Source organism: Salvelinus alpinus, chromosome 2 (genome assembly GCF_045679555.1).
Source record: "Salvelinus alpinus chromosome 2, SLU_Salpinus.1, whole genome shotgun sequence".
NCBI lineage: Eukaryota > Metazoa > Chordata > Actinopteri > Salmoniformes > Salmonidae > Salvelinus > Salvelinus alpinus.
The window spans coordinates 111,894,914-111,920,869 of record NC_092087.1 but is presented as its reverse complement, the minus strand read 5'-3'; the positions used below and the strand labels follow the sequence as shown (position 1 = coordinate 111,920,869).

At 41.1% G+C, this 25,956-nt stretch overlaps 3 protein-coding genes and 1 long non-coding RNA gene across 5 annotated transcripts in view; 1 reads left to right on the top strand and 3 right to left on the bottom strand.

Moving 5' to 3' along the window:
- The window catches only part of LOC139548585 (zinc finger protein ZFP2-like), a 158,408-nt gene that overhangs the window by 49,547 nt on the left and 82,905 nt on the right, over positions 1 to 25,956 (top strand). The gene's annotated exons all lie outside the window — the stretch shown is intronic.
- Positions 1 to 25,956, bottom strand: part of LOC139549743 (gastrula zinc finger protein XlCGF17.1-like) — a 627,316-nt gene that overhangs the window by 593,842 nt on the left and 7,518 nt on the right. For both annotated transcript variants that reach the window (XM_071360471.1, XM_071360461.1), the window contains exons 2-3: positions 24,003 to 25,805; positions 23,496 to 23,802 (exon numbers count right to left, since the gene is read on the bottom strand). In XM_071360471.1, the coding sequence (XP_071216572.1) occupies positions 25,357 to 25,805 (449 nt within the window). In that variant the 3' untranslated portion in view covers positions 23,496 to 23,802; positions 24,003 to 25,356. The remainder of the gene's footprint in view (positions 1 to 23,495; positions 23,803 to 24,002; positions 25,806 to 25,956) is intronic.
- Positions 2,892 to 19,976, bottom strand: LOC139549026 (zinc finger protein 391-like). The gene is made up of 2 exons (XM_071359077.1): positions 19,302 to 19,976; positions 2,892 to 8,051 (listed from the first exon to the last, which is right to left on the bottom strand). Exons 1-2 carry the CDS (start codon positions 19,729 to 19,731, stop codon positions 7,201 to 7,203), a joined length of 1,281 nt encoding a protein of 426 aa, XP_071215178.1. The 5' UTR covers positions 19,732 to 19,976; the 3' UTR covers positions 2,892 to 7,200.
- LOC139550538 (uncharacterized) lies at positions 21,706 to 23,489 on the bottom strand. The gene is made up of 2 exons (XR_011670067.1): positions 22,814 to 23,489; positions 21,706 to 22,051 (listed from the first exon to the last, which is right to left on the bottom strand). It is a non-coding gene; the product is annotated as an uncharacterized lncRNA (long non-coding RNA).

Genomic DNA, 25,956 nt, shown 5'->3' with positions numbered 1-25,956 from the left:
GTAACAGTACTGCCATACAGGCCTAATATCACATTTCAAGATATCTTTGTACACAAATTGTTCTATATTTTATCAGGCTGACTTGAAAGATTATACGCAACATTTTGTGGCGTGGCAATACTGTGTTTGGATTCTGAAGGGCATTTATACAAAAGAGGTAGTCTAGACACTGTATTAATACCATTATGCATTTGAATCCCATCTACAGCTACCATCTAAGATATTAATTTCCCTCCACAAGGGGGCGTACATGTAACGTTTCCAAAATGAGATAGTATTGTACAGGTAACGTCTCCAAAATGGGATAGTATTGTCCATGTAACGTTTCCAAAATAGGATAGTATTGTACATGTAACGTTTCCAAAATGGGATAGTATTGTCCATGTAACGTTTCCAAAATGGGATAGTATTGTACATGTAACGTTTCCAAAATGGGATAGTATTGTCCATGTAACGTTTCCAAAATGGGATAGTATTGTCCATGTAACGTTTCCAAAATGGGATAGTATTGTCCATGTAACTTTCCAAAACGGGATAGTATTGTACATGTAACATTTCCAAAATGGGATAGTATTGTACATGTAACGTTATGCCCCCTTGTGAGTTAATAGTATTGCATGCTGTAGCAGGTTATATAAAGAGGAAGACCTCCATTGACGATTCAGTTCGTTGTAACACCTCGTCTGGACAGGTCACCGTCCTTAGTTAGTTAGTTAACGTTAGCTAGTTCATTATCACAAAAGAGAGAACTGCTCTAGATTGGAAACTTACGTTAATGAGTGTAAAGCCATGTTGGCTTTATGGAAACGATATACAATATATGGGAAAGAATATAGTTGAGGGAAATAATCCAAACCTAGTTCTGCCTAGTTAGGACATAACGTTAGCTAGCTAGATAACGGTACTGTACTGTAGCTCATACAACCCCGACGGTCAAAACCGGTTTTCTAATATTTACGGTAATTAACTATAGTAACGTTATGGAAGATATTCACAGAAAACCATCATTGTCTTCGTTATTCATTATTAGTATGTTATATTATTATAATAAATTATTTCGAGACATATTCAGAGCCAAACATCAACCCAACTTAACCTTTTTAACTTGTTGTCGCATCCAAACTTGTCACCATCGATTTCAGTTGTAATTGCGAAGTTCCCGGAAGAAGTCCAGCAACAACGGAGGTTCCTCGATGAACCCACCTTCTAACAAGTTCTTTGAAGAACCTTTTGGGGCTGTTTTTCATTGACCAAGAACCCTACGGTTCTTAGGGGATCTGAGAACAACTCCAGTTGAACCCTTCATTTTTAGAGTTGTAGTCGGCTCTATTTACTCTCAGATTCAAAACATGCTGATTAGCATCAACGATCAAGTCAGCTGCTGCTGCTCCAATACAGTATGAGGTGAGACAGTGAACTGATGTTGAACCGGGCAGTCAGCTGCTAGTTATTCTAGTCTTCTAGTGAGGTGTCAAAACAACAGGAAATCACTCTAGACACAGTTCCTCTGAAGTAGATCACTGGTTCCCTGAATTGGTCCAAGCTCCTTTGGCCTGTCTGCCGAGAGGGTGTGTCTAGAGCTAGTCTGGAGATAAATCAGACCCAGCCTGAACTGTGTGATGTAGTAGGGAGTTGTAGTTTCTCATGAGATAAATTAGATCCAGACTGAACTGTGTGATGTAGTAGGGAGTTGTAGTTTCTCTAGAGATAAATCAGACCCAGACTGAACTGTGTGATGTAGTAGGGAGTTGTAGTTTCCAACAGGCCAATATTCAACATAGTTTAGCGCATAAAATGTAATTAACTACAATGACCATAATCCATTGCCTTGTCTGTGTTTCTTTTACACCTGCTATGTAAGAGAGACAGAAGAATGCACAATGGTCATTGCAATCTGGTATCCTTGGGACATCCCAATTCTAACCCCTAACCTTAACCATTTTAAATGTCAACTTTAATGGGCTAGGGACGTCCCAAAGATATATCTCTACCTGAAAATACATGATCTAAGTGATTGATAGTTGGTATTCAGCAGTCATAAAGCCTTATTTACTTTAATGAACTACTAAAATAGTGATTTTGTCTGACAGCATAGACAGCAGCTCTACGCTTTATTGACTGACTGATCCATTCATCCTTCCATCCCTCAGCCTTCCTCTCCTCTGAAGACCCAGTAGTGAGGGTGGAGCTCAGTCAGAGAGCTGTTGAGGGACTGGTTAGGAAGAACACTTCTACAGCCAGAGAGGTGAGAGGTCACACATGGTTTAGATGGTAAATATTTATGTCCCCTTAGCGGTTCATCACGTCAGCTAAAGGGAATATGTTCCATCATCTATGTTTATTTACATTAGTGCAAATTGTCCACTGATATGGGTGTAATTTCTCACCCCATTTGGCTGTATGAAAGTTAATTTCCCCTTAGGCACACACATTTGTTCTTTGCTATTATGAAGGTCATTTGTGTAGAATGTACTTTTCCCCACTCATTCACCCCACCTCTTTACGTTGCTTATTTATATTCAGTGGCCTGACTGCATCCAGACTGTGTCAAAGGCCCATCCTGGTAGATCTGAACCTAATGCAGCTTGGAGTGATCTGATGACAGAAGTCACATTTAGGTGCCAGGTGTAACTGAGGCCATAGATGCTCCATATCCATTACTTTTAATGTTTTATATAATATGACTAAAAGTGTTTATTTCTGTGTTGCAGGGGCAGTCAAGAAATGGAACGGCAAGGCCACAGAACATGACATAAGCAGAGCTGTGGGAGACCACCTCAAGCCCCTGGTAGAGCCGGGGGTGGTGTTTACCCCTCCACCAGGCCTTCAGCAGGCTGGAAAAGTGGGATTGATACTGTTTTTCATACTAAGATGGACCAAGAGTCTGTTGATATTTTCAAATCAAGCTTTATTTATACAGCACATGTCAGACATGGATGCAACACAATGGCTTCACAGAAAAAAACTAAGAAAATAAACAGAAATATTTAGAAACACAAACATAAGAGGATAAAAAACAATAATACCAACTTAAAGACTAATGAGCATCCTAAGGAAATGCCATTGATTAAAATATTAAAATATCCAATCCAAAAATATAAGTTTGTTTTTTAGGATGGGCTCTGAAAGTCACTATGGGGTGTCCAATGAAAGTTGACTAGTAACAACAACTGGGACCTAAAAGACACCCACCATAAAACCCACTAAATCTGCCCAAGAAGAGGAAAACAAAAGAAAAACCCACAATAAACTTAAAGACAGGAAGCAAACCAAAAAGGTGGAGCAACTACAGGTGTTGACTCTCCACATCTATCAAGACAACTGGGGCACTGGGCCAGACACTCTTAAATAGAACCTGGACCAGCTCAGGTGAAACACCTTCCCACTAACGAGATGGACAAGCCAGCACAGGTGTAACACATACTGACTAACAAGGTGACACCAATTAGTGCTCCCAAGACACATTTCAGTTGAATGCATTCAGTTGTACAATCAATCAAATGTATTTATAAAGCCCTTCTTACATCAGCTGATGTCACAGAGTGCTGTACAGAAACCCAGCCTAAAACCCCAAACAGCAAGCAATGCAGGTGTAGAAGCACAGTGGCTAGGAAAAACTCCCTAGAAAGGCCAGAACCTAGGAAGAAACCTAGAGATGAACCAGGCTATGAGGGGTGGCCAGTCCTCTTCTGGCTGTGCCGGGTGGAGATTATAACAGAACATGGCCAAGATGCTCAAATGTTCATAGATGACCAGCAGGGTCAAATAATAATAATCACAGTGGTTGTCAAGGGTGTAACAGGTCAGCACCTCAGGAGTAAATGTCAGTTGGCTTTTCATAGCCAATCATTCAGAGTATCTCTACAACTTCCATTTCACATAATCATCTACAATGCTTCACCTTCTACAATATAAACATGGTGTCTACTGGCTGTCAACATTTAAAAACAAGAAAAAACACATATTTCTAAATAATAATATACAATCGTATTATTTTTTTCTACTTTTTCTTTCAATAGAATCCTAAAACTCACTAGCTTCTAGAACTCTCGTCCCCTTGGAACGAGCCCAAACAAAACTCAAATCAAATAGTATTAGTCACATGCGCCGGATACAACACTGGAACTCTTACTTACGAGCCCCCAACAGTGCAGTTTAAAAAAAAAATACAGAAAAGAATAAGATAAAACTAATCTCCAACACGGGAAAAACATGTCAAAATAAATTGTGATCATGGTAACTCACTGGCTAAATGCAAAACACAAATCTTTTTGACTGCCCCCCCTTGAGACAATCAGCAACCAAGTTGTCCTTACGACGGACATGTCTGATTTCAAGAGGAAACTCCTGCAATATCCGTAGTAACTTTCCACCTCAATGCAGAGCTTCTCTCTCTTTTCAGGGTTCACTAGATAGGCATGTTGTTGGATATAAAAGCAGGGTAACAATGTCAATATAATTGTACCCAAAAATGTCAAGTTGGTTGCATGAATAACTATGATTACTAAATGTTACATAATATGAAATATCAAAACCAAATGTTCACCCATTTGTTAATATGTATTGGCAATAATTAACTTAATGGTGAGGCATGGAATAATAAAACATGTATATTTTGTCAGGCTGAATGTTTGAATATATGAGGTGATTTGAGTCATGCTTCTTCAGTAGTGGACTAAAGACAATTAGCACTTGAATGTTGTCAAGAAATACTGGAGTGATGTCAGATTGTTAATAAAATTGATTATAGACTAATTTATATTATTATTATAATATTTTTTTTCATTGAAAAAACGACCTGAAAAGACATATTTTCAACTTTCAATTTCAACTACATCCCAACATATATTCAACGTCTTTTGAATGACATTTTGCTAAATGGGGATAGTGCAATATCAAAACACAGTTTTAACGTGTCCAAATCAATAACCAATATGCAGAAACAGTTTGGGATATATTGAAAACCTAAACATTTTGGAGTCTTTCATTGTGATTCAGTGGGTCACCAACGTGGTAAACAGCTAGCTACATTGTGATTCCAGTGGGTCACCAACGTGGTAAACAGCTAGCTACATTGTGATTCCAGTGGGTCACCAACGTGGTAAACAGCTAGCTACATTTTGATTCCAGTGGGTCACCAACGTGGTAAACAGCTAGCTACATTTTGATTCCAGTGGGTCACCAACGTGGTAAGTGTAACACAATTCTTTTTTGTTAGTCACTTTTTGTTAAATCACATAAATAGTAACTTTTTCAATACAGAGCCTGGATTTTTTCCCTGAGGGTAAAATCAATTGAACAGGGGGCAAACATTTAGGGTTCTACATTGACATTCATTAACTTATTATGGCTGCAAGGCAAAGTGTTGAGTAGCCAGTGAAATCGTGCCCATTTCAAACGGCCTCCTACTCAAATCTTGCTTGTACAATATGGATATTATTATTCTTTTTGGATAGAAAACACTTTCTAGTTTCTAAAACAGTTGGAATTATTTCTCTGAGTGAAACAGAAGTCCTTCTGCAGCACTTTTCCTGACCAGGAAGTGAAATGTCAGAAATCTATGCTCTTTTCAACTTGATGCCTATACATGGTCTTGACACTTAGGAGTCTACTTACACTCCATACGCCTTCCTATTGGTGTAAAGAGGATGTGAGAGAAGAAATGTTTGTGCTCATCTTGGTCTGTGGTGGAAAAAAACCTATTTCTTGGACGTGACCGTCCACTTCCGGTACTCTGAAGGAAGTGGGATTGACTTCTGTTTTGCCTTCGTAACGAACGGCTAACATCTCCGGCTCTAATTTTTTTTGATACATGTGACCATATCATCGTAATGTATGTTTTTTCAATATAGTTTAATCAGATTATTGAAACTTTTTTCCGGAGTTTTGCCGTGTTCCGTCCTCTGACTGTGTTTACGTTGGAGAAATTTGTGCCACTCGGCTATAGCCAATGCTAATTGAAGAGGGAAATTTGCCATTCTGACTCCAAACAACGACTCATCTGGACAGAGGACACCTTCAACATTCTGATGAAAGATCAGCAAAAGTAAGACCCATTTTATGATGTTATTTCATATATCTGTCGTGAATGTGAACTGGCCGTGGGCGCCCAATTGTTTCTGTCTATTGTGGCTACGCTAATATAGCGATACATTTTGTTTTCGCTGTAAAACATTTAATAAATCGGAAATATTGTTTGGAATCACAAGATGCCTGTCTTTCAATTGCTGCAGACTGTATTTTTCAGAAATGTTTTATGATGAGTAATTAGCTATTTGACGTTGGTGTCTGTAAATATTATGGCTGCTTTCGGTGCAATTTCTGATTGTAGCTGAAATGTAAACTATGATTTATACCTGAAATATGCAGATTTTTCTAACAAATCATGCTATACAATAAATTTGTTATCAGACTGTCATCTGATGAATTTGTTTCTTGGTTAGTGGCTATTTATATCTTTATTTGGTCGAATTTGTGATAGCACCTGATGGAGTAAGAAACTGATGGAGTTAGAAAAGTTGTGTCTTTTGCTAACGTGGTTAGCTAATAGATTTACATATTTTGTCTTCCCTGTAAAACATTTTAAAAATCGGACATGTTGGCTTGATTCACAAGATGTGTACCTTTCATATTCTGTATTGAACTTGTTAATGTGTGAAAGTTAAATATTTAAAAAAAATATCTTTTGAATTTCGCGCCCTGCACTTTGAGCTGGATGTTGTCATACGTGTACCGGTGTCGGGCTGCCCCCCTAACAGGTTAAAATACTCCTACTACAATGTTAAAATAATCTACATTGTGACATTATTTAATTGTTTAATTGATATCATGAAAAAACTCCTTCATGTATTTTCTGATGTTTGATCAGAGATCTTTAACCAGAGTATCTCTTCCCACATTGACCACAGCTATAAGATTTCTCTCCTGTGTGTGTTCTCTGGTGCACTGTCAGATCACTAGATTGACAAAACCTCTTCCCACATTGATCACAGCTATAAGGTTTCTCTTCTGTGTGTGTTCTCTGGTGTACTGTCAGATCACTAGATAGACAAAACCTCTTCTCACATTGATCACAGCTAGAAGGTTTCTCTCCTGTGTGTGTTCTCTGGTGTAAAGTCAGAGAGCCAGATGCAGTAAAACTCTTCCCACATTGAACACAGCTATAAGGTTTCTCTCCTGTGTGTGTTCTCTGGTGTGCAGTCAGCTGGCTAGATTGACAAAAACTCTTACCACATTGATCACAGCTATAAGGTTTCTCTCCTGTGTGTGTGTTCTCTGGTGCACTGTCAGATGACCAGATTGACAAAAACTCTTCCCACATTGATCACAGCTATACGGCTTCTCTCCTGTGTGTGTTCTCTGGTGTAAAGTCAGAGAGCCAGATGTAGTAAAACTCTTCCCACATTGACCACAGCTATAAGGTTTCTCTCCTGTGTGTGTTCTCTGGTGTAAAGTCAGAGAGCCAGATGTAGTAAAACTCTTCCCACATTGACCACAGCTATAAGGTTTCTCTCCTGTGTGTGTTCTCTGGTGTAAAATCAGAGAGCCAGATCTAGTAAAACTCTTCCCACATTGACCACAGCTATAAGGTTTCTCTCCTGTGTGTGTTCTCTGGTGTGCAGTCAGCTGGCTAGAATGACAAAAACTCTTACCACATTGATCACAGCTATAAGGTTTCTCTCCTGTGTGTGTTCTCTGGTGCACTGTCAGATCACTAGATCGACAAAAACTCTTCCCACATTGATCACAGCTATACGGCTTCTCTCCTGTGTGTGTTCTCTGGTGTAATGTCAGATGGCCAGATCTAGTAAAACTCTTCCCACATTGAACACAGCTATAAGGTTTCTCTCCTGTGTGGATCCTTTGATGAATTTTAATGCCTGATGAGGTGAATCTCTTCCCACAGTCAGAGCAGCAGTGAGTTCTCTTTCCTGTGGGTCTCTGCTGGTGTTTCTTGAGGAGTTCTGATCGGGAGAGACTCTTCTCTGCCTCGTCAGCATCATGAGGTTGTTGAGGCTCCCCAGAGGATCCACGATAGTCCCGTATCTCTCCTGTGTGAACAACAAAGTCAAATGGTTCAAGGCCCACAACAGTGGAAATCCACTGTAAAAGGTGATGCCAACAGCGTAGCCATGAGGTACAACAATTGAGGTCTGTAATGAATGTTAAAATTATTTGACAATTGTCTTAAAATGAGCAAGAATAGTCATATTTTAGTATTAACATCGATGATTGTAGGCTAGAAATAAGTTATTCATGTTGTTGAAATCCTAAGCAGTGTGCCAGACGACTTTTGGTCTCCAATATAAGCCCCTTTCTGTGTTTCCTAAAATTGCGGCACGAGGGCGATGCACATGCAATTTGGTTGTAGAAACTCCTCCCTGCTAATGAGGAAACCGATAGTTATGGATGTACTATATCTGATTAGAGCAAAAATGGTGAGCAAAGATTTTAGTTTTTCACAGTGTATTCTGAATGTGAATGGGGGAAAACTCAGGGGAGTAACCTCCACTTCCAGGTTGCTTATGAGTACATTTCACACTACTTTGGATTATAATTGTAGAGCTCGTTTGAATGTCCTGTGTAATATAATGTTTGCTACAGTATTAAGAATTATGTTTAATTATTGAAGATTCGCGTTAATGACAGTATCCATTTGGGTGTTGTCAATAAAGTTATGATTTTTTAAATGTATTTTTAAATACATTTTTCCCCTATCTTTATTTAACCAGGTGTCCAGTTGAGAACAAGTTCTCATTCACAACTGCGACCTGACCAAGATAAAACAAAGCAGTGCAACAAAAAAACAACAGAGTTACACATGGGATAAACGAAAGTACAGTCAATAACACAATAGAAAAATATATATACAGTGTGATGGAGTAAGGAGGTAAGGCAATAAACAGGCCATGCTATGGGTGGGTGTTGCTATGGTGACCAGTGAGCTGAGTTAAGGCGGAGCTTTACCTAGCAAAGACTTATAGATGACCTGGAGCCAGTGGGTTTAGCGATGAATATGTAGCGAGGACCAGCCAACGAGAGCATACAGGTCGCAGCGGTGGGTGGTATATGGGGCTTTGGTGACAAAACGGATGACACTGTGATAGACTACATCCAGTTTGCTGAGTAGAGTGTTGGAGGCTATTTTGTAAATGACATCACTGAAGTAAAGTATCGGCAGGATAGTCAGTTTTACGAGGGTATGTTTGGCAGCATGAGTTTAGGAGGCTTTGTTGTGAAATAGGAAGCAGATTCTAGATTTAATTTGGGATTGCAGATGTTTAATGTGAGTCTGGAAGGAAAGTTTACAGTCTAACCAGACACCTAGGTAATTGTAGTTGTCCACATATTCTAAGTCAGAACCGTCCAGAGTAGTGATGCTAGTCGGGCGGATGCGGGCAGCGATCGGTTGAAGAGCATTTAGTTTTACTAGCATTTAAGAGCAGTTGAAGGCCACGGAAGGAGAGTTGTATGACATTGAAGCTCATTTGGAGGTTTGTTAACACAGTGTCCAAAGAAGGGCCAGATGTATACAGAATGGTGTCGTCTGCGTAGAGGTGGATCAGAGAATCACCCGCAGCAAGAGCGACATCATTGATATATACAGAGAAAAGAGTCAGCCCGAGAATTGAACCCTGTGGTACCCCATAGAGACTACCAGAGGTCCGGACAACAGGTCCTCCGATTTGACACACTGAACTCTGTCTGAGAAGTAGTTGGTGAACCAGGTGAGGCAGTCATTTGAGAAACCAAGGCTGTTGAGTCTGCCGATAAGAATGTGGTGATTGACAGAGTCGAAAGCCTTGCCTTAACCTTTATCACTAGACACCTCATAGTGAGCTACAGGTAGGAATCAGCAATGAATCCCAATAATGAGACACCTCTGGGGAGGGGTGTCAGCAACATTAAAAAAAATATATACAGTGGGGAGAACAAGTATTTGATACACTGCCGATTTTGCAGGTTTTCCTACTTACAAAGCATGTAGAGATCTGTAATTTTACACTTCAAATGTGAGAGACGGAATCTAAAACAAAAATCCAGAAAATCACATTGTATGATTAAGTAATTAATTTGCATTTTATTGCATGACATAAGTATTTGATCACCTACCAACCAGTAAGAATTCCGGCTCTCACAGACCTGTTAGTTTTTCTTTAAGAAGCCCTCCTGTTCTCCACTCATTACCTGTATTAACTGCACCTGTTTGAACTCGTTACCTGTATAAAAGACACCTGTCCACACACTCAATCAAACAGACTCCAACCTTTCCACAATGGCCAAGACCAGAGAGCTGTGTAAGGACATCAGTGATAAAATTGTAGACCTGCACAAGGCTGGGATGGGCTACAGGACAATAGGCAAGCAGCTTGGTGAGAAGGCAACAACTGTTGGCGCAATTATTAGAAAATGGAAGAAGTTCAAGATGACGGTCAATCACCCTCGGTCTGGGGCTCCATGCAAGATCTTACCTCGTGAGGCATCAATGATCATGAGGAAGGTGAGGGATCAGCCCAGAACTACACGGCAGGACCTGGTCAATGACCTGAAGAGAGCTGGGACCACAGTCTCAAAGAAAACCATTAGTAACACACTACGCCGTCATGGATTAAAATCCTGCAGCGCACGCAAGGTCCCCCTGCTCAAACCAGCGCATGTCCAGGCCCGTCTGAAGTTTGCCAATGACCATCTGAATGATCCAGAGGAGGAATGGGAGAAGGTCATGTGGTCTGATGAGACAAAAATAAATCTTTTTGGTCTAAACTCCACTCGCCGTGTTTGGAGGAAGTAGGATGAGTACAACCCCAAGAACACCATCCCAACCGTGAAGCATGGAGGTGGAAACATCATTCTTTAGGGATGCTTTTCTGCAAAGGGGACAGGACGACTGCACCGTATTTGAGGGGAGGATGGATGGGGCCATGTATCACGAGATCTTGGCCAACAACCTCCTTCCCTCAGTAAGAGCATTGAAGATGGGTCGTGGCTGGGTCTTCCAGCATGACAACGACCCGAAACACAAAGCCAGGGCAACTAAGGAGTGGCTCCGTAAGAAGCATCTCAAGGTCCTGTAGTGGCCTAGCCAGTCTCCAGACCTGGACCCAATAGAAAATCTTTGGAGGGAGCTGAAAGTTCGTATTGCCCAGCGACAGCCCCGAAAACTGAAGGATCTGAAGGAGGTCTGTAAGGAGGAGTGGGCCAAAATCCCTGCTGCAGTGTGTGCAAACCTGGTCAAGAACTACAGGAAACACATGATCTCTGTAATTTCAAATAAAGGTTTCTGTACCAAATATTAAGTTCTGCTTTTCTGATGTATCAAATACTTATGTCATGCAATAAAATGCAAATTAATTACTTACAAATCATACAATGTGATTTTCTGGATTTTTGTTTTAGATTCCGTCTCTCACAGTTGAAGTGTACCTATGATAAAAAATTACAGACCTCTACATGCTTTGTAAGTAGGAAAACCTGCAAAATCGGCAATGTATCAAATACTTGTTCTCCCCCCTGTAGAAGTAGGACTAGTCTACCCGACAACACATATAGAAGTAGGACCAGTCTACCTGGTTACACATATAGAAGTAGGACTAGTCTACCTGGTTACACATATAGAAGTAGGACTAGTCTACCCGACAACACATATAGAAGTAGGACTAGACTACCCGGTTACACATATAGAAGTAGGACCAGTCTACCTGGTTACACATATAGAAGTAGGACTAGTCTACCTGGTTACGCATATAGAAGTAGGACTAGTCTACCTGGTTACGCATATAGAAGTAGGACTAGTCTACCTGGTTACGCATATAGAAGTAGGACTAGTCTACCTGGTTACGCACATAGTAGTAGGACTAGTCTACCTGGTGACACATATAGAAGTAGGACTAGTCTACCCGACAACACATATAGCAGGAGGACTCGTCTACCTGGTTACACATATAGAAGTAGGACTAGTCTACCTGGTTACGCATATAGAAGTAGGACTAGTCTACCTGGTTACGCATATAGAAGTAGGACTAGTCTACCTGGTTACGCACATAGTAGTAGGACTAGTCTACCTGGTTACACATATAGAAGTAGGACTAGTCTACCTGGTTACACATATAGAAGTAGAACTAGTCTACCTGGTTACACATATAGCAGGAGGACTAGTCTACCCGACAACACAAATAGAAGTAGGACTAGTCTACCTGGTTACACATATAGAAGTAGGACGAGTCTACCTGGTTACACATATAGAAGTAGGACTAGTCTACCTGGTTACACATATAGAAGTAGGACTAGTCTACCTGACAACACATATAGAAGTAGGACTAGTCTACCTGACAGCACATATAGAAGTAGGATTAGTCTACCTGGTTACACATATAGAAGTAGGACTAGTCTACCTGGTTACACATATAGAAGTAGGACTAGTCTACCTGGTTACACATATAGAAGTAGGACTAGTCTACCTGGTTACACATATAGAAGTAGGACTAGTCTACCTGGTTACACATATAGAAGTAGGACTAGTCTACCTGGTTACACATATAGAACTAGGACTAGTCTACCTGGTTACACATATAGAACTAGGACTAGTCTACCTGGTTACACATATAGAAGTAGGACTAGTCTACCTGTCCTGAGCACAAATGTAGATCTATATAATGTCAAAACACCTGATTACTTCTTATCCCTTTCACAAATAGCCTACAGCTGTGTCGGTCGAGAACTCACAGGCACGGGAAACCGAGGGCCCAGAATATTTTATACAATGTTTCAAGTTCGTTATAGACAGGCCATGTGATTTATAGGACAGTTATTAGCAATGTTTTTATTTGTTGGCTTTATGTCGGCTATTTTTACATAGTTGGCATCTAGAATTCATCCATGATGTCATAATGGCAATAAAAGTAATTTAGATTTGTATAATTTTCATTTAGATAGAATGTAGATTAATCACAGACAATGATTTTGAGATACTATTATAAATTAAATGAAACTGCTATAGCCTAGAAACCTGGTTAAACTATCATTATGACATCATGGATGAATTCTAGAATATACTACACTGCTTAAAAAAATAAAGGGAACACTAAAATAACACATCCTAGATCTGAATGAATTAAATATTCTTATTAAATACTTTTTTCTTTACATAGTTGAATGTGCTGACAACAAAATCACACAAAAATTATCAATGGAAATCAAATTGATCAACCCACGGAGGTCTGGATTTGGAGTCACACTCAAAATTAAAGTGGAAAACCACACTACAGGCTGATCCAACTTTGATGTAATGTCCTTAAAACAAGTCAAAATGAGGCTCAGTAGTGTGTGTGGCCTCCACGTGCCTGTATGACCTCCCTACATAGCCTGGGCACGCTCCTGATGAGGTGGCGGATGGTCTCCTGAGGGATCTCCTCCCAGACCTGGACTAAAGCATCCACCAACTCCTGGACAGTCTGTGGTGCAACGTGGCGTTGGTGGATGGAGCGAGACATGATGTCCCAGATGTGCTCAATTGGATTCAGGTCTGGGGAACGGGCGGGCCAGTCCATAGCATCAATGCCTTCCTCTTGCAGGAACTGCTGACACACTCCAGCCACATGAGGTCTAGCATTGTCTTGAATTAGGAGGAACCCAGGGCCAACCGCACCAGCATATGGTCTCACAAGGGGTCTGAGGATCTCATCTCGGTACCTAATGGCGGTCAGGCTACCTCTGGCGAGCCCATGGAGGGCTGTGCGGCCCCCCCAAAGAAATGCCACCCCACACCATGACTGACCCACCGCCAAACCGGTCATGCTGGAGGATGTTGCAGGCAGCAGAATGTTCTCCACGGCGTCTCCAGACTGTCACATGTGCTCAGTGTGAACCTGCTTTCATCTGTGAAGAGCACAGGGCGCCAGTGGCGAATTTGCCAATCTTGGTGTTGTCTGGCAAATGCCAAATGTCCTGCACGGTGTTGGGCTGTGAGCACAACCCTCACCTGTGGACGTCGGGCCCTCATACCACCCTCATGGAGTCTGTTTCTGACCGTTTGAGCAGACACATGCACATTTGTGGCCTGCTGGAGGTCATTTTGCAGGGCTCTGGCAGTGCTCCTTCTGCTCCTTCTTGCACAAAGGCGGAGGTAGCGGTCCTGCTGCTGGATTGTTGCACTCCTACGGCCTCTTCCACGTCTCCTGATGTACTGGCCTGTCTCCTGGTAGCGCCTCCATGCTCTGGACACTACGCTGACAGACACAGCAAACCTTCTTGCCACAGATCGCATTGATGTGCCATCCTGGATGAGCTGCACTACCTGAGCCACTTGTGTGGGTTGTATACTCCGTCTCATGCTACCACTAGAGTGAAAGCACCGGCGCATTCAAAAGTGACCAAAACATCAGCCAGGAAGCATAGGAACTGAGAAGTGGTCTGTGGTCACCACCTGCAGAACCACTCCTTTATTGGGGGTGTCTTGCTAATTGCCTATAATTTCCACCTGTTGTCTATTCCATTTGCACAACAGCATGTGAAATGTATTGTCAATCAGTGTTGCTTCCTAAGTGGACAGTTTGATTTCACAGAAGTGTGATTGACTTGGAGTTACATTGTGTTGTTTAAGTGTTCCCTTTATTTTTTTGAGCAGTGTATATCTCCCATTTCCATGTGTTTTTTAGTTGTGTATGTGACCATTAACATCCGCTAACCATGTGTATGTGACCATTAACATCTGCTAACCATGTGTATGTGACCATTAACATTTGATTTGACCTGACCCCGCAAGATGTGTCAGGTTTGTCAATTTATTAATTGTCTTTTGCTTGAAACCCTCCTGTCAATGTTGAGTAAGGACGCACACCTGATTACGCATATAGAGGTAGGACTAGTCTACCTGGTTACGCATATAGAAGTAGGACTAGTCTACCTGGTTACGCATATAGAAGTAGGACTAGTCTACCTAGTTACGCATATAGAAGTAGGACTAGTCTACCTGCTTACGCATATAGAAGTAGGACTAGTCTACCTGGTTACACATATAGAAGTAGGACTAGTCTACCTGGTTACACACATAGAAGTAGGACCGAGCACTAATGTAGATCTTTAAATGTGCCCATTTGGGGATGTCTGATAGTATTTCTGATTGTCTTAACGCTGCACCACTAATGAGTTGTGGAGCTTCTCAAAGCACATTTTTTCTCTCACCTCAAACAGCAAGTAAACAAAGTCTAATCAAAATCAATTACAAATGAGAATAACTCCTCAAAGTATTTGTAAAATATTTCCAGCTCTCACCCTTTCGATAACCACTCAGCACAAAAGGGAAAAACGTAATACGCTGATCCAGTGGAAATGTCAAAACACCTGATTACTTCTTATCCCTTTCACAAATAGCCTACAGCTGTGTCGGTCGAGAACGGGAAACTGAGGGCCCAGAATATTTTATACAATGTTTCAAGTTCGTTATGGACAGGCCATGTGATTTATAGGACAGTTATTTGCAATGTTTTTATTTGTTGGCTTTATGTAGGCTATTTTTTACATAGGTGGCAATGGCAATAAAAGTTACTTTTAAATTTGTATAATTTTCATTTAGATAGAATGTAGATTAATCACAGACAATGATTGAGATACTATTATAAATTAAATTAAACTGTTCCAGTAAAATGAACATATGAAAATCATAACTGGCACCAGATCAGTAGAAATGGTAAGATACATTTGCACTCCAAATGTAGGTTGCTGACTGCTTGTGTAGCCGATTACCAGCAACGTCAGAATGTATGAAGGCCAGCAGGAGGTGGTGGTTCAGGAAGAGTTTCTTCTCTTCTGGTTGGGCTATATTGATGTAATGGCATGAAAATAAACGCTGAATATTATACAATGATTTATCAACAGCTCTAACAATTTGACCCCCACAGGAAATCTACACTGGCAATTCTAGAATATACTATATAGCCTAGAAACCGGTTCAACTATCATTATGACATCATGGATGAATTCTAGAATATACTATATATCCTAGAAACCTGGTTAAACTATCATTATGACATCATGGATGAATTCTAGAATATACTATATAGCCTAGAAACCTGGTTAAACGATCATTATGACATCATGGATGAATTCTAGAATATACTATATAGCCTAGAAACCGGTTCAACTATCATTATGACATCATGGATGATTTCTAGAATATACTATATATCCTAGAAACCTGGTTAAACTATCATTATGACATCATGGATGAATTTTAGAATATACTATATAGCCTAGAAACCTTGTTAAACTATCATTATGACATCATGGATGGCCAGTCCTTGTATTCATTGTTCACTGCACTGCACACTGCCCTAACCCATCTGGACAAGAGGAATACCCATGTGAGAATGCTGTTCATCGATTACAGCTCAGCATTTAACACCATAGTACCCTCCAAACTCGTCATCAAGCTCGAGACCCTGGGTCTCGACCCCGCCCTGTGCAACTGGGTCCTGGACTTCCTGACGGGCCGCCCCCAGGTGGTGAGGGTAGGTAACAACATCTCCACCCCGCTGATCCTCAACACTGGAGCCCCACAAGGGTGCGTTCTGAGCCCTCTCCTGTACTCCCTGTTCACCCACGACTGCGTGGCCATGCACGCCTCCAACTCAATCATCAAGTTTGCGGATGACACTACAGTGGTAGGCTTGATTACCAACAACGACGAGACGGCCTACAGGGAGGAGGTGAGGGCCCTCGGAGTGTGGTGTCAGGAAAATAACCTCACACTCAACGTCAACAAAACAAAGGAGATGATTGTGGACTTCAGGAAACAGCAGAGGGAGCACCCCCCTATCCACATCGACGGGTCAGTAGTGGAGAAGGTGGAAAGTTTTAAGTTCCTCGGTGTACACATCACGGACAAACTGAATTGGTCCACCCACACAGACAGCGTTGTGAAGAAGGCGCAGCAGCGCCTCTTCAACCTCAGGAGGCTGAAGAAATTCGGCTTGTCACCAAAAGCACTCACAAACTTCTACAGATGCACAATCGAGAGCATCCTGTCGGGCTGTATCACCGCCTGGTACGGCAACTGCTCCGCCCACAACCGTAAGGCTCTCCAGAGGGTAGTGAGGTCTGCAGAACGCATCACCGGGGGCAAACTACCTGCCCTCCAGGACACCTACACCACCCGATGTCACAGGAAGGCCATAAAGATCATCAAGGACAACAACCACCCAAGCCACTGCCTGTTCACCCCGCTATCATCCAGAAGGCGAGGTCAGTACAGGTGCATCAAAGCAGGGACCGAGAGACTGAAAAACAGCTTCTATCTCAAGGCCATCAGACTGTTAAACAGCCACCACTAACATTTAGCGGCCGCTGCCAACATACTGACTCAACTCCAGCCACTTTAAAAATGGGAATTGATGGAAATTATGTAAAAATGTACCACTAGCCACTTTAAACAATGCCACTTAATATAATGTTTACATACCCTACATTACCCATCTCATATGTATATACTGTACTCTATATCATCTACTGCATCTTGCCATCTTTATGTAATACATGTACCAATAGCCACTTTAAACTATGCCACTTTATGTTTACATACCCTACAGTACTCATCTCATATGTATATACCGTACTCTATACCATCTACTGCATCTTGCCATGCCGTTCTGTACCACCACTCATTCATATATCTTTATGTACATATTCTTTATCCCTTTACACTTGTGTGTGTGTATAAGGTAGTAGTTGTGGAATTGTTAGGTTAGATTACTTGTTGGTTATTACTGCATTGTCGGAACTAGAAGCACAAGCATTTCGCTACACTCGCATTAACATCTGCTAACCATGTGTATGTGACTAATAAAATTTGATTTGATTTGTGTAGTGAATTCAGGGGGTAGCCCTGAGCTGGACTCAAACCTGGGTCCAGCGACTGTCAAGCCAACACCTTAAAACTGTTTTGCCAAGATGTCTGAACTTCTTGACGAGGTCGCTAGGTGTTGGATTACGGTTGATACAATAGCTTTCTCTATGAATTTGAGAGTGGTTACATTTCTCCAGACCCCATCCCTCAGCTGTTTACCAAACCAAGTCTCTGGGCAGCCATTTTGTTGCTGTTTAAATACTAGGTTGTCCCTTTAAAAAAGCCACACAAGAATCAATCAACCAATAACAAAGCTGTAATTCCACCACTATTTTGCTAATAAGATGATGATGGGGCTGGAGAAATTTAACTACTCTCAAATTCATAGACAGACCTATGGATGCAAGGACTGACCATCCATGATATCAACATTATAGTTTTAACCATGTTGAGGCTTTACAGTGTTGATTTACATTGTTTCTATACATTGGAGTACAAAATCTTATTATGGGTTCTGATGGGGTACAACAGGTGAACTAAGCTCATGAGGCATGTGTTATATTCTTCAAGAATCAATGGCTATAAATAAATAATTTAAAAGTCAAAATATGGATGTAGCAATTGCAGATTTCCCCTTTACCACCACACATCCTTCCAGTTCTCTGCTGCCAGTGACAGGAGCGAATTTCAAAAATCGCTGAAGCTGGAGACTTATCTCCCTCACCAACTTTAAACATCAGCTATCTGAGCAGCTAACCGATCGCTGCAGCTGTACATAGTCCATCTGTAAATAGCCCACCCAGTCCACCTACCTCATCCCCAAACTGTTTTTATTTATTTTTCTGCTCTTTTGCACACCAGTATCTCTACTTGCACATCATCATCTGCTCATTTATCACTCCAGTGTTAATCTGCTAAATTGTAATTCTTCGCTACTATCGACTATTCATTGCCTACCTCATGCCTTTTGCACACACTATATATAGACTTTCTTTTTTTCTACTGTGTCATTAACTTGCTTATTGTGTTATTGGCTTGTTTATTGTTTATTCCATGTGTAACTCTGTGTTGTTGTCGGTGTCACACTGCTTTGCTTTATCTTGGCCAGGTCGCAGTTGTAAATGAGAACGTGTTCTCAACTGGCCTACCTGGTTAAACTATCATTATGACATCATGGCCTACCTGGTTAAACTATCATTATGACATCATGGCCTACCTGGTTAAACTATCATTATGACATCATGGCCACCTGGTTAAACTATCATTATGACATCACGGTCACCTGGTTAAACTATCATTATGACATCACGGTCACCTGGTTAAACTATCATTATGACATCATGGTCACCTGGTTAAACTATCATTATGACATCATGGCCACCTGGTTAAATAAAGGTTAAATAAAAAAACATCAGTTCAACAACTGCAGAGTTTGTGTCTCTGTTTTTAAGACAGTACTTACTAGTGTTAATCAGGGAACGGTCTCTCAAAAACATCTTATGGCTAAGATCATCCTTAGAACCACTGGATGCCTTAAGATGCGTTTGGGAAACCGGGCCCAGATATCCAGTTTCCTCCTCCTCCTTTTTCGATGTGACAGTCATCTCCCCCTCCTCCTCTTTCACCGCAAAAGCTGCATCCTCCTCTTCTTTTACTGTAAAATCCTCCTCCTCTTTGAACGCGTTTTCCTCTTCTTTCACTGAAACGTCTTTCTCTTCTTCTTTCACTGTAACAGTCTCATCCTCTACTTCTTGTTTAACTGTAACAGCCTCGCCCTCTAATTCTTGTTTTACTGTGATATCCTTCTCTTCCTCCTCCTCTTTCACCAGAGCTCCTTTCTCCGTCCAGCAGTCCTCCTCTTCATTAACAAGAGAGTAGCTTAGTGACCTCATGGTTGGAGATGTTAGCTAGCTAGGCTAATGCTAACTTAACCAGCCCGCTAGATGAATAAAAACAATACCGTAAATATGAAAATTATGAAATTAAAAAGGATAACTAACTAGACGACAGAAGTGGGTTTAAAATACATTGGCTAATATACACTAAAGCGTCTAAAGAGCTTTATTGGTTCGTCTATTTTGTCTAGCAAGCTACCGTCTGATGAACTGTTGCTGCTGCTGAAAGAAGCGTTCCGTCCACTAGATTATACGTCACAGTAGCAGCATTCCCTTAAAGTCGCAGACCGCTATCAGCTGACTGGAGTGGGTAACGCAGTTGAGTAAAATGTAAATTAAATTTTCAGACAAAAGGTAGGTAGGAATCAGGAACATAGCTAGTCCTAAAATATTAATTACCCCCCCCCTAAATAATTCAATATCAGTCAATATATTTTTTCTGTGATTTCTTATTTTCGTCAACCGTTCCATCGCATCATAAACTTTTTACTGGGCCGGCACTAGGACCGGGGGAGGCTGCTGCTGCTGCGCTAGTGACTGTTAAACTTTCTTCAGCATCGATGGCGGACAGAAATACTAGGAGAGGGGTACCCCTACACAGAACTGAATTGAATCAAAGATGGCGGACAGAAATACTAGTAGAGAGGGGTACCCCTACACAGAACTGAATTGAATCAAAGATGGCGGACAGAAATACGAGGAGAGAGGGGAACCCCTACACAGAACTGAACTGAATCAAATATGGCGGACAGAAATACTAGGAGAGAGGGGTACCCCTACACAGAACTGAACTGAATCAAAGATGGCGGACAGAAATACTAGGAGAGAGGGGAACCCCTACACAGAACTGAATCAAAGATGAACTGTAGGATGGAAGCAACTTTAAGGGATTATAACGTCATAACTAATCATGCAAAAAACATGTACAGTTGTCAGGAATGTTAGTTCATGTAGAGACAAACGATTATGCATTTTTTTTTTACATAACATTTATTTACGAAAATCGCGATTTAGTCAGCTAGCTGACTAGCTAACATTAGCCAGTTAGCCAGCTAGCTTTATGGGTGTTGTGACATGAGTATGACATTGTAATTCTGGTTGTTTTAGGGTCTCCTGAAACAACCAGCAAACCAGGCTTTCGATTTGTGTAACAGTGGATGTAAAGAATCTAGCTAGCTGAAGAATTTACTGCAAATTGAATGTACAATTTTGTAAGCTTGTCTTGCTGATATTTACCATGCAGATAGATGAAATAACGTAGCTAGCTATGTTCTTGCTTATTGTGCAGTGGATGATTAAAATCCCTGTATGCCCATAGATGTGTAGCTAGCTATCTAGCCGATCTGTGTATGGACCCAAACGTTTGGTATACATATTAGTTCAGAACCTAGCTATGAACCTCAGCTATCATAGCCAGTCGTATCAACTTCAAAACAGCCTGAATGACATTAATGAAGCCTATGGATTGAGTAGAATATAATATCATGTTGTGCCAAGGATGCAAGTCGTATATACATGTAGTTATTACCATGCATGAGATCCCCACATTGTAGCCTGTACATTTAATATATTCACTGATCATGTACTCTACCTTGGCAAATAAAGGTGCAGTTTAGGTATGAATGTCTTTGAGATGATTATTCAGTCATATCCAATACCAGGAGTATCAAATTCCAGTCTTTGAATGACGCTGTGTCTGCATGTATGTATTACAATTATACACTTCAACAGTGTTTCCCAATATTGGTCCTGGGACATCAATGGTTACACATTGTAACTAATAGACTAGAAACAGGATTTAACTAGTTAATTCATATATACAGAAATATAATGTTAAAAACCAGAACACTACACTTCCTATGCATCATGTAAATACTCTTAACACCGGTTCATCTCAACATCTAATGCCCTTCATCTGCATTGATCTGATAAACACAGGATAGGTGGAGTATTTCATCACGTTACACTTAATTTCAACCAGTAGAGAATGTGAAACGCTTTATTGAAAAGCTCATTGTCCAAGTGTTATAAATACAAGTTCAATCTGTACTTCAATGCACATCTGTTGTGAATTATAAAAACAGAGGAAGAAAGAGGAGGTGGAGAGAGAGGTGTAAAAGACAGAAAGGGAAAGAGGTAAGCACATAGGAGCAGGGAAGGCAGCACATGATTAATGAATCACAGTGCTACCTAAATATTCTCTCAGTTCATCACAATTACATAATAGTGTCTCTCGTTGGCCTAAAGGTTATCTTAAAAGCAGGTGAGGTGGCGATGATGGGACTGGGGGTTGGCATCCTCTCACATCAAAACATATCTGTAGGAGGCCAGTAGGAGGCACTCTTTCCTCTGGTCTAAAAAAAATATCCCAATGCCCCAGGGCAGTGATTGGGGACACTGCCCTGTGTAGGGTGCCGTCTTTCGGATGGGACGTTAAACGTGTGTCCTGACTCTCTGCGGTCATTAAAGATCCCATGGCACTCATCGTAAGAGTAGGGGTGTTAACCCCTGTGTCCTGGCTAAATTCCCAATCTTGCCCTCAAACCATCACGGTAACCTAATAATCCCCAGTTTACAATTGGCTCATTCATCCCCCTCCTCTCCCCTGTAACTATTCCCCAGGTCGTTGCTGCAAATGAGAACGTGTTCTCAGTCAACTTACCTGGTAAAATAACGGAAAATGAATATCTGCAGATGAGAGACAGATGGAGAGAGAGAGCATGTTTAAGCCTTGTGTTTTTATTTTTTTATTCTAACATTGTTAGTCATCAATCAGGAGGTGAAATGCAAAACTGACCTGGGATCATTAACTCTGGGACTACTGCATCTATCTGTATTTCAATGTAAAGCATCTCTTTAATAATACTTCCTGTATAATATAAACTGACCTGGGATCATTAACTCTGGGACTACTGCATCTATCTGTATTTCAATGTAAAGCATCTCTTTAATAATACTTCCTGTATAATATAAACTGACCTGGGATCATTAACTCTGGGACTACTGCATCTATCTGTATTTCAATGTAAAGCATATCTTTAATAATACTTCCTGTTGACCCGACCAAGTGTCCTCTCACCTCTGACCATGCTGTGCCCTCGATGTAGCCAGTTCAGATGCAGGAGGGGTTCACTGACACAGCTGATATAACCTAGAGGATTTAGGGAGAAGGGGAGAGAGAGATGAAGTGAAGGAGAGAGACTGTTATTGAGAAAATAAGGTAGTTAAAGCGACAGTGTTCAACAGGAATCTGTGTGTGGCCTCACCTGATGTCCACACCACACTAAGTGGCTGCAGAGTACTTTATGCTGAAAAACATGAACGGACACATGAGGACAAACAATATAGTGTAGTTATATAGTGTCTTACTATTCTCCATGGTTGGCCCTCTGGCCTATTCTTTGAAGGTGGAAGGAGCCACAGTTATACACCTGAGCCTGCTTACTGCACAACACAATCCATCAATCAGATTGATACATGAGTGTGTAGGTGTGGGTTATAGAGTGTCTAATTGTTCTACATTTTTTCAATATGGGTGATTTAAAACAGCCTGTTTTGTTTTTGCACAGACATCACACCCTTACCTAAACAGGACCCTCACATGAGAAGTAGAAATCAAAGGGAGAGACACTGTGAATTGAATAACTGCAGTTGACATAGCTAAGTAAATTGAAGAATACTCTTATTGCAATGTGAATGGCTCTTAAAAGAGCCTTTGGTTGTGCATAGTGTAGTCTATGGTGTTGCCAGGGAACATGAACCCTCTTTGAAGAAGTAGGAGGTGAAGATCTCCTGCACACGGATTGCCTCTCTTGCTGCGTTGTTGGACCCCATCCTTGAAACATCCTGCAGAGCAGCAGACTCCTCCTCTGGGACACGGCGGCGAGCTGCAGATCCCCTCCTGGTCCTCGTGTCCATCCTCATGAAGTTACGCAGGACACAGGTAGCCTTCACACACCTGAGTTCCTCCAGGAGGCAGTCCCAGATGACCCTGGTCACCCAACCTTGCAGTGCCCTACACGGTAACTGTAGGCAATCGTTTTGAAGGAATCTCCAGTTACAAGGCATCTGTAGGAATATGGAAGACAATGTAATTATTAGACTGTTACATCAACAGGTCATTGTGGATTACTAAAGTATAATATCCCTGATAACAAATCATGATAACATTGGATTGATATATGCATGGGCACACATATGTACATGTGTAGCATGTGACAATAACAGGATCATATCAAGGATGGCATCACAAATGAATACATAAATACCACTTGAAGCTTGATGATGAGTTGATCATTTGAATCAGCGGTGCAGTGCTGAGGCAAAAACAACAATGTGCCTCTTTGAGTCCCCAGGATTGAGAACCACTGCTCCTCATTGGGACCTCTTCATATGTAGACTGGCTTTCATAGCGCTCTTTATCTGAGGACAGAAAACCTCACAAGAAACACACTTCATTATAGTCAAATTACACCACACTGAATATTATGTTACTATTATCTCTGTCCTCACTTCTAGGGACAGGAACTACACAAAAGTACCTTCCCTATCCAGAATAGCCTCCTCTCTCACTGACAGTTGGGGCTGCTATCCTTTCACCCTCCTCCATGGCTGTTAGCTAGCTACCTACAAATGCATTTGGAGTTTGTTTATTACAGTGATAAATAGATAGCTAGCTAATATGAAGTTAGACAGCTGGTGATATTTAATTCACTTAGCTATCTATACAGTATTTGAAGTTGGTTAGATAGCTAGCTAGCCAACTAGCTAGCTCATTTAGCAGCTCATTAGAGTTAGCCTGCACTGTAGCTAGTTAGCTAATAATACATCGTTTTTTTTAACATTTTCCAAATCTATTTACTTACTTGAATAGGTTCTCCCAGCCATGTGGACAACTGGAAACAGGGCAGCAAAGTTTGTCCCCAGAGCGTTTTAGAGGATATTACTATTGAACTATGAACCCATTTAATAACCAGACCTTCATACAAACTTGCTCTGCTGAATTCTTGACGGAGTCACAACGGGCGACCTAAGCGGCACACAGCAATTTACCGCCATTTATCTAGTGTACATTCACCCTCAGTCACCTTGTCCTAGAGAGATTTACATGGTTATCAAAACGTCACACCAGGGTGAGCCTAAACAAAACACAGCCCTGTGGTGAAAATGAATAGTGGAAAAACGATGTGAACCATTTCCCTGTTTGACCTGTATTTGTTATGGATATTATGACTCTACAGCGCCCCACAGTGGACGGGTCACAATATGTTACATTGATAAAGCAGACTTTATTTAACCTCCATGACGGGTCACAATATGTTCCATTGATAAAGCAGACTTTATTTAACCTCCATGACGGGTCACAATATGTTCCATTGATAAAGCAGACTTTATTTAACCTCCATGACGGGTCACAATATGTTACATTGATAAAGCAGACTTTATTTAACCTCCATGACATCTTGTTTTTACATGACGTTGTAGATTGCAGCGGTATATAGTATGTATTTAGGATGTTTTCAGTGTGTTTTTAACCCTTTCAAACAATGGATTAATCGATTAATTAACATTACAAAAAGTAAACTCAAGTCTGACAGTCCAAACAAAAACACAAATTCTCTGTCAGAAACACAAGTCAGAACACAGCCTCTCTATTCTCTCATGTGCTTTCAGGTCCTCTGACTGGGAAAATGTCTTTTCACAATGAGAGCAGTGGTATGTCTTCTCCTCCTGTGTATTAGTATGTTGGAAAGGCTTTTCTCCTGTGTGTTTTCTCTCATGCTTTTTCAGACTCCCTGACCACCTAAAACTCTTTCCACAGTGAGAACAGTGATAAGGCTTCTCTCCAGTGTGTGTTCTCTCATGCCCAACCAGGGCCCCTAACTGAGTAAAATTCTTTCCACAGTAGGAACAGTGGTACGGTTTTTCTCCTGTATGTATTCTCTCATGCATTTTCAGGCTCCCTAACCACCTAAAACTCTTTCCACAGTGGGAGCAGTGGTGTTGGTTAGGCATCTCTGGGTCTGTTTCCTCTGAGGAACTCTTCCCGCTGTCAGAGTCTGGTCTCTCTCCTGCCAAAAGACAAACAGATTATTTAGTTAAACAGAGACCTGAATGAAGCCTGCATTAAATAAAATTGTCTTCCTATGAGGTTTAATCTAGACTAGATCCCTCAATAACCTGAGGTCAGTCTTCACAACATTACATCATTAAAAATAAACT

What these genes read in the sequence shown, in the direction of transcription:
- LOC139549026 (XM_071359077.1), bottom strand. Translation starts at nt 19,731, where the DNA reads ATGAGGTCACTAAGCTACTCTCTTGTTAATGAAGAGGAGGACTGCTGG. An exon ending in CCGTTCCCTGATTAACACTA is followed by an intron (nt 8,052 to 19,301) that starts GTAAGTACTGTC and finishes TTGTTCACACAG; the next exon opens with GAGAGATACGGGACTATCGT.